Below are 8,682 nucleotides of genomic sequence, written 5' to 3' on the forward strand. Positions count from 1 at the left end.
TCATAATTTTTTTGTGTGGGTTAGGATTTGATGAAAGATAGATAGACAGATAGACAGAGAGATAGATAGATAGATAGATAGATAGATAGATAGATAGATAGAATTAACATGACCAAATTGTCATAATAAATGACAATCAAAGGCATTAAGTTAATGTTTACTAATTTGACATGTATACAAAACAAATATCATATTCACAAATCATACTTACTTTTCAAATTTCGCTAAACAATTCTTTGCAAAATAAATCGCATTCTTATTATGTAGAATGTAATATTAAAATACCCCAACACAGACTTTGAGCAATGAAATCAATTTTACTGACTAAAACAATGCTTACATTTGGATCACATTTGTCGAATATTTTATATTAATAAATTAATGTTACTTATTTTACTCATGTAAAGATTTTCAAATAGATTAAATCTTTTTATAAATAAAGAATTATCAAATATACTTAATCCCAAATCACGTTCCCTAATTTATTATTTATGAATAAAATGATCATCTCAAAATAAATTTACATAAAAAATCAATTATGAAAAAATATTAAGAAAAAAAAAATGAAAAAAAACAAAAATAAATTTTAAAGACTAAAAACTAAATCAATTTAAAGAAAGATAAAAACTTCAATTAATTTAAAAAGTTAAAAACTAAAATACTTTAAAAAATAAAGTAAAATATTCTAAAACTAAAAACTCATTTTTTTTAAAAATCAAATTAAGATTTTATAAAGAAAACTCCGATTAATTTGCTATTTGGAAATTATATACTAATTTCTTTTCTTTTTTAAATGAGAAAATGAATAAAGTGAAAAGGAATTGTTAAAATATAATTGAATTTTTTAAAGAAAAAATTAAATATTATTTATACAATATTATAACATAATAAAATTATTTTAATATATATTATTAAATAATCTATAATATATTTAATTAAATGTTATTTATAAAAAATTTATATATTTACAATTGCTTATTATATAATAGGTTAAAAAACTAATAGAATTTTAATTTTTTTAAATCATAATTATTTATTCACTTCGATGATCAATTTATTACTTATATTATTTTATCATTTAAATTAGATAAGAATTATTTTATTTATCTACTCTCAAACCCTAGTTTCATATTTTTATAAACATAACTAAAAATAAAACAAACAAAAAAATTATATTGTTTATACTGTATTATAACACAATCTAGTTATTTTGATATCTAATATTAATATTAAATATTTATAATATATTTTATTAAATATTTCATATATATATATATATTTTTTAAAATCTACATATTTACATTGTTTATTATATATAAGTTAAACAATTACTAACATTTTAATTTTTAAAAATTATAATTTTAAAAAAATATTTAAAAAGTTTTAAAAAGTTTTAAAATAAAATAACAAAATAGAAAAGTTAAATTACAATAAATAGGAAAGAAAACTTACCAATATTATGAAATAAATCATTATAAAAAAAAAAAAATTAGATCTCAATGGAAGAACAAATCTTTCCTCTAGCATGGCGTTGCAAACGAAAAAGATCAGGACTTAAAAGACATTTGCTAAGGAGATTAAAACGGCACTGGCTATACGAGGGGCCAAAGTGCACCCCACCATTGTCGGCTTCGCATGGCCATGGGATGATGGCATGGGAGATTCCATCCGTTTTTCACTAACTCTCCGTCAATTCCTCCTAGTTTTTTTGAATATTAATAATCGACTAGTTCTTTGTTGAATACTAAATATACGGCTTTTTACTGCACCAAAAAAGCATAACTATTTATTAAAAAGATTTAATACAGAAATCAAAAACCATAAATCTATGGAAGATAGAAAGTCAATCCCGAGATTTATTTACTGTTATTATGAGTGGTGCAATATCTATATCTTTTTAATACAGAAATCAAAAACCATAAATCTATGGAAGATAGAAAGTCAATCCCGAGATTTATTTACTGTTAATATGAGTGGTGCAATATCTATATCTTTTTAATACAGAAATCAAAAACCGTAAATCTATGGAAGATAGAAAGTCAATCCCGAGATTTATTTACTGTTATTATGAGTGGTGCAATATCTATAAAACTGCGGTGAAAAGCACGTCATGGATGAAGGATGCCGTCTATGCCAGCAGGGAGACTTGTCATGAACAAGACAGCAAATTTACCATAGCTATGAAACAATCATTGACAGAAAATTTAGATTTTAAATTTAGAGCAAATCTTTTACTGTAGCATCGCATCGCAAAAGGGAAAAATCAGGAAATACCTGCTGCAAATTTCAAACAGGAGAATGGCATTTGCTAAGGAGATAATGAGAAAAATTGTGAGTCCAGCCAGCCATCTTATTAAAGAATGTGCAGTGAAGTGCTTCAACTACATCCGGAGAAAGCGCACATTTGAACAAGTGGAAGAGGAAACAAACAGTCTGAAAAATCTAGAGCAAGAACAGAGGAAAAAGGCAAGGACAGTAAACTATGATTTTGGCTCTAATTCTGGCTCTAGTTCCATGGAAATAGATCAAGCAAAGAATGTGCAAAATTCAGAGAAAGAACAGAGGGAAAAGGAAAGCAGAGCTACCCCTACTCCCATCAGTATAGCTAAAGATTACATGGGTGCAGAATCTCGTCAGCATTTTAAAAAGAACCCAACACAGTCTCGAAATATAAGTGAAAGAGAGGTAAGAATCCGTGTTTGACAACATTTTTTCCAATTTTTTTGATGATTTTCTTTGTTTTGGGCTTTCATGGTTGAAGATAAGTTGTTTACTAAAGTGATGTGATCTTAAAACAGAGAAGAAGATTAGTATTTGGAGACCCCATAAGGAAGAGGACCCGACGAAGGACCACACCTTACATCCCATTGGGTAATTCTATTTTATTCAACGACTTAAATAATTAAACCCTCTTCATTTAATCAAATCAATTATTTGTCATTACATGCAAATAAATCTAAATCTGGACGAAATTTACTGATTGCAGTTTACAAAAAAGCAATGGAAACAAGGAAGTGGAATTATTTGTCAGCGTTTGAGTTCCAATTGCAACAACAGTCAAGAGAGACGTCTCAAAATATTTTAGAACATTTGGAGCAAGAGCAGTCACTTCTTAAACAAAAGTCTGAAGCTACATTAAACTTGACTGATGATCTTCAAGTTCTATCAAGATCTTCAGAACCTTTGGCCTCTACATTTAAAGGTGCATCTCCCTTAGAATTTTTAGGCATTCTGAATGTAATTCTTCAGGCATGCAGCTTTAATGTTTATTTCATTCTATATCTAATTTTATGGGATGCTTCCTGTGTATACAATTATCAAAAAAAAATCTGCATTAGCTGAAGCAGCCTCCTTAACAAGCAAAAAAAATTTGTTTTGATTTTTTTCCTCTGCATTTGAATAATTATATCTTTTTTTCCAAGAATTTCTTCTTGTTTGTTTGGCAGAAAACTTGATTCCTATATCAAGTTCAAATGGTGACCTGTCTACATCAAACGTTAAAATACCTGCATTAGGCATAAGTTCTTGTGATGTGTTCCTTGGGCTTTGTGGAGTGTCATCTAATGTCACTAATACTACTGAAAGCATAGCAGTGGCTACAACTAGGCTTGATACTAAGTCTCTTTTAGGACATGCCCCATGCAACGTCTTCCTTGGGCCTGGTGGAGCGTCATCTAATGTCACTAATACTACTGGAAGCATAGTAGTGACTACAACTAGGCCTGAAACTGAGTCTCTTTTAGGACATGCCCCATGTTCTATTCGAGCTACAACTTCTGCAATTCAAGACAAGTTGGAGGCCGAAGAACAGTGACTGCACTACAGCTTGAGCTAGGTCAAAAAGTTTTAGAAACATTGCTTCTTGATTGTTTGGGAGAAACGTCAAGTTCAAATAGCCTCCTCTCTACATCAAATTTTACTGGACTAAAGCTTGAACTGGGTCATAAGATTTTAAAAAATTTCGATGGGATAGTGACTTATCTCACAGAAAAATCGCAGGAAGTCCCTGAATTTGAGCAAGCATTTCAAACAAATGATAAACTTCCCTCAACAAATTCTCAAGAAGCAAGTACATCCTATAGAATTGAAGATGCAACCACCCAACATTCTGATGCAGCAATCCAGCATTCTGATGCAGACACAATATTGCAGGTTCCATATAGTCCTCTGGTTCCAGAAAAGAGGAAAGACTTTCAATTTAGTTTTTTAGAGGTGCGTTGGGTTGATAATTGACTATGTTAATGTTAAAAACTAATGCATAATGTATGCTTTCTTTTTTTTAATTTTCTAGTTTGATTGCATTTTGTGTTTTCCAGATAAATTTAAATTTGTTAAAGTATTAACTTGATTTAAACAAGCTAACCATTTGTGGACGTAAATGTAACAGAAGTGTGATGATGAGGGCCAAATAAGCAACACTGCTAAAAGAGATTCTTCTGCTCCAATACCAGAATATCCACATCATGGGCAAAAGCGGCGCCGCCTATAGAGCAGTGGGAAAATTATTTAGAAGGCAGAAACTATGATCTGCTGCTGCCATACCGGAATGTACAAATGTGGGGGAGGTGCATCTGAAGGTTAATCATTATCTGCTATCTTTTCTCTTATCTTTTGTATATTTCATTTTAATTAATGATTGATTATATATCACATTTCATATCAGGATATTGTTATTTGCCATTTGGTCCAAAATATCAGAAAAAACTACGATGGTAGTTTACTGTTTAAGAGGGCCTCCTGACAGTAAGATGTGGCAGTGGTAAATGAGGAACTTTTGAAAGAAACCTACATGGTATGTGTTTTGGACACGTTTTACAAAGTTCCTGTTTTACAGTGAAAAGTGATTTACTGATACTTACTCTGACTACAGCCAGTCAGCTTACCTTGTTGGTGTTATGTTCTTCAGCCATCCTAAGAAGATTTAATTTTTTCTTGAGGAATCATTTGTTTATCAAAGATTTAGTCTTGTATAGAGATTCTGGCTTGTATAGAGATTCTGGCTCGTTCCATCTGTCTTAAGTTGTCTAGGAGCTGGACACGTCTGGTAGGATAGAATCACAAAGGTCTTTTAACACTCTAGAGACTAGAAGCATAAAGGCCTATTTGAGGCACATGCCTTCCAAAATTCACTATTTGCAAGTATGCCACTGACATTCCATGAAGTTTTTCTGTTTAGAAAACTAGAACCTTTTCTCCCATTCTGTTTAATAACAGAAGTAATGAATTGAAGTAGCCTGGAAATTTTCTTATTCTATTTAACATGTATCTGAATTTTTGGTCTGTTACTTTAAGCATTACAATTGAGCTCGTCTTTATATTTTGCAGAAATGTGATGAGTAGATCATTTTTCCTGTCTCTACCTCAAAAATTAATACTCTGAAATTATTTGCTAGTATTTTATTTTTGGCTAGTGGGTGGATGTTGGATTAGATGAAACGTTAATTTGCTTCATGTTACTCTCACACCTTGGAAAGAGAACACTTAAGACATTCATTAAATGGCAGATTGCATAAGTGCATTAAGAATTTTGTAGGAATACAATATGCCATATTAATCTGTTATCACATATTTTTGTTTGAGCAAGCAGATTCCATAAAGAGCAACCGTCTCTACAAATTGTCCACCTATCTGGAGACTATCGCGTAACTAATGCCATTACTCCCTGTGCAAACATCGGGTTAGTGCAGTTCCAGTTATTAATTGCAAATCAGAAACAATTCTAAAGCGCATACAGCTAAAAAGGAGCCCCCTTAACAAGAAAGAACTTTATGTTTTGTTTTTTCACATTTGAACAAATTATACTTTATTTATTTTCCAATAAATTTTGTTTCTTGTTTGCTTGGGAGAAGACCTTACGAGACCTGCCTCGGGCATCAGTTCTTGCAACATCCGCCTTGGACCTGGTGGAGCATCATCTGGTGTCACTAATGCTGGTGAAAATATAGTACGAATTACAATTATGCCCACCAATGCTCAATCCCTTTTAGGGCAGGCCCCATGTTCTATCACAACAACAATTTCCACAGCTCAATATGAGTGGAGACCACAAGAAATTTGACTGGGCTACATCTTGAGCTAGGTCAAAAGATCTCAGAAAAATTTGTTGATTTTCTGGCAGAAAACTTGACCCCTGTATCAAGTTGAAATAGTCTTCTCTCTTCATGAAATTTGACTGAGCTAAAACTTGAACAAGGTCATAAGGTTTTAGAAAATCTGAGTGGATAATGTCTTCAAGCAAGGAAAATCTCAAGAAGCTTCTGAATTTAAGCAAGTGCTTGAAGGGAATAACAAATTTGCCTATGGAATTGGGAATGTAGCTATCCAACATTCTGATGAAGACAAAGCATTGCATGTTCTAGATAATCCTCTGGTCCCGAAAACATGAAAGGCTTTCAATTGTTTACTAGAGGTATGTTAGGTCGATAATTGGCAATGTATGTGTGACTGCTACTGCATTATGTATGCTTTGTTTTTGCATATCTGCAATATTTGATGGTGCTTTGTGCTTTCCAGTAGGATTAACATTTTCTAATTATAACTTAATTTGAACAAGCTAATCATTTGTAAACCTAAATGTAACAGGAATCGGCTAATAAGAGCAATAGCAACAATGCTACTAGGGATTTTGCTGTCCTGGTACCTGAATATATACACCGCGGGAGAAAACGGTGCCGCCTATAGAGCAGTAACGATGGCATATGAAGAAACTATCATCTACTACTGCAGTGCCAGAGTATACACAAGAAAGTAACGGCGGAGATCGAGAAGCTGCAGAGCCACAAGCAGAAGCAGGGGCTTTCGACATCGACGACCGGAATTGCCAGTGGCCGCCGAACGCTTTGCTTTTGATGTGATGCAGATCTGCCCGTTCCAAAGCTTATCTGGCCACGAGATTTAGGGTTTAGGGTTTACCTAAAACTCAAACCCTAAACCCTAGACCAGAGGACGGAAAAACAAAAGTTATGTCGGATTTGAAGAAGTAATCTCTGCTGGCGGCTGTGCTTTTGAGGAGATGCAAGCCCGAATTCGCTGCCATGCTTTCCATGAACATTTCCAAACGAAACTGGTTTAAGGCGGAGTTTCAATAACCATTGCTATTTGAGAAGCGTCAATCTCAAAGGATGTTTGAGGATTTGATTTTCAATCGGCCTTCACGGTACTGGGGTTTGGCTTTGGCATTGGCAATACTTTGTTAAGTCAGATTTTATATTTTTGAAGATAATGAGCTTTGACCTTTTAAAAGCTGATACGCTTCTCCAGCAGGCTTCAGGGAATTGTCTCTGTAAAAGGCTTCTAGAGACTTGTAAACACTTTGAAACGGTTTTATGTAATGAGAGAATGTGAAGGCCTGGTTATAACAGTATTTTCATTCTGAGAAGAATATGTATTTGCCGTTTTTTGGGTGCAATCTGCGGTTCGTATTCTGATGGTTAAACACAAGGAGAAACAAAATCCTAGTGCATAATAGTGCAGCGCATAAAGAGAGGACCTATGTTAAATATGTTTGGAATAAGAGATAGTATGTTTGCAAGTCCAATAGATAAGTTTGAAGAGACAAAATAGATATTTGGTGGAGTGATTGGGTCCTCTAGTAATTTAATAATGAATAATGCTCCAAACTAGAAGTTGAGTTTTGACCTCAGTTTTGGATTGATTTAATCCAAAACAAAATCCACTTCTATCTTCTATTGAATTTGGATTAGATGAAAGATTGATAGATCAATTTAGAAGTAATGAATTTCCATAATAAGGAATGGAGTAACTCCACTTCTATCTTCTATTGAATTAGATGAAAGATTGATAGATCATTTTAAAAGTAATTAATTTCCATAATAAGGAATGGAGTATTTAACTAGGTTTAGAAATTTCTATTTAATTAAATTTGAAATATAAATAAAATAATAATTGAAATGAAATGTTTTCTTGAGTTCACAATAAAAAGGACATTTAGAAATCTGTGATAGATGATCAAAATTTTACAATAGATCTTCAACAAATATATTGAAATGTTTGAAAATATTGGAATAGAATATCAATATTTAAACTATGAAATTGGATATTAGATAACAATATCTTGAGATAATTTTGTTTGGTGAAATCTACAATTGCATAAATTTACATAAACCATGCACTTATAGTTTTGATCTATGTAAGGCAAGTGCTTACAACACAAGAGTAAATTATGAGTCTTTTATCTAGAAGGTCTTGGGTTCGAATCTACTTGACCTTAACTAATAATAATAATTACAACAAATAATAATAATTAACCTTGGCTTCAGTCTCTTGCCGATAAAAAATAAATTAAAAATTATTTATGTAAATCTATGAATTTGATTTCATCTTTATATTTTTAAATGTCACTTATGATTTTGTACATTAGGTCTTCAAATCTTTGGTAGCTCAACAAAGACTTAACATGTATTTGTACCTACTCATAGAAGATACTTGGTGGTGTCCAAAAATATTATTAGAAATTACATAGATACCATGAAATAAGGTGACTAGCTGCCCACCTTTTGCTTTAGTCAAATCTCTAGTAAATAAATCAATCATTTCCAAACACATTTTTTATTTTGTTCTTTAGGTCTGCCTCAATTTTCCCTAGTGGGGACTATTGAATAATAACACCAACTTTATAATTCACCTTCAAATTAAAAAAAGCATGACCATAATCCCAACCAA

At 32.0% G+C, this 8,682-nt stretch overlaps 2 protein-coding genes across 5 annotated transcripts; both read left to right on the forward strand.

Annotated features, from left to right (window-relative positions):
* The first annotated feature begins 2,100 nt into the window (after positions 1-2,100).
* LOC149559883 (uncharacterized) lies at positions 2,101-3,455 on the forward strand. Its single transcript, XM_089827504.1, has 4 exons — positions 2,101-2,685; positions 2,799-2,871; positions 2,987-3,249; positions 3,447-3,455. Exons 1-4 carry the CDS (start codon positions 2,299-2,301, stop codon positions 3,453-3,455), a joined length of 732 nt encoding a protein of 243 aa, XP_089683630.1. The 5' UTR covers positions 2,101-2,298.
* LOC149559884 (uncharacterized) lies at positions 3,008-7,381 on the forward strand. 4 transcript variants are annotated; one of them, XM_089824346.1, is made up of 6 exons: positions 3,008-3,202; positions 3,447-4,212; positions 4,388-4,577; positions 4,664-4,792; positions 5,588-5,677; positions 5,850-5,984. In XM_089824346.1, exons 2-3 carry the CDS (start codon positions 3,754-3,756, stop codon positions 4,487-4,489), a joined length of 561 nt encoding a protein of 186 aa, XP_089680472.1. In that variant the 5' UTR covers positions 3,008-3,202; positions 3,447-3,753; the 3' UTR covers positions 4,490-4,577; positions 4,664-4,792; positions 5,588-5,677; positions 5,850-5,984. The 4 variants fall into 4 exon arrangements, with proteins under 4 accessions (XP_089680472.1, XP_089680474.1, XP_089680473.1 ...); XM_089824348.1 differs by having other exon boundaries at positions 5,847-5,931; XM_089824347.1 differs by lacking the exon at positions 4,664-4,792.
* Positions 7,382-8,682: the final 1,301 nt, after the last annotated feature.

The sequence above is a fragment of the Cupressus sempervirens genome, chromosome 4, assembly GCF_028749045.1.
Source record: "Cupressus sempervirens isolate cs-2001-9-10 chromosome 4, ASM2874904v1, whole genome shotgun sequence".
NCBI lineage: Eukaryota > Viridiplantae > Streptophyta > Pinopsida > Cupressales > Cupressaceae > Cupressus > Cupressus sempervirens.

Bases quoted from the DNA above. Each gene is read 5' to 3' on its own strand.
- LOC149559884 (XM_089824349.1), top strand. From the start codon at position 3,754: ATGTTCTATTCGAGCTACAACTTCTGCAATTCAAGACAAGTTGGAGGC. The intron at 4,213-4,387 runs GTGCGTTGGGTT...TAAATGTAACAG, and splicing joins TTCAATTTAGTTTTTTAGAG to AAGTGTGATGATGAGGGCCA.
- LOC149559883 (XM_089827504.1), top strand. From the start codon at position 2,299: ATGGCATTTGCTAAGGAGATAATGAGAAAAATTGTGAGTCCAGCCAGC. The intron at 2,686-2,798 runs GTAAGAATCCGT...ATCTTAAAACAG, and splicing joins GAAATATAAGTGAAAGAGAG to AGAAGAAGATTAGTATTTGG. The intron at 2,872-2,986 runs GTAATTCTATTT...TACTGATTGCAG, and splicing joins CACACCTTACATCCCATTGG to TTTACAAAAAAGCAATGGAA.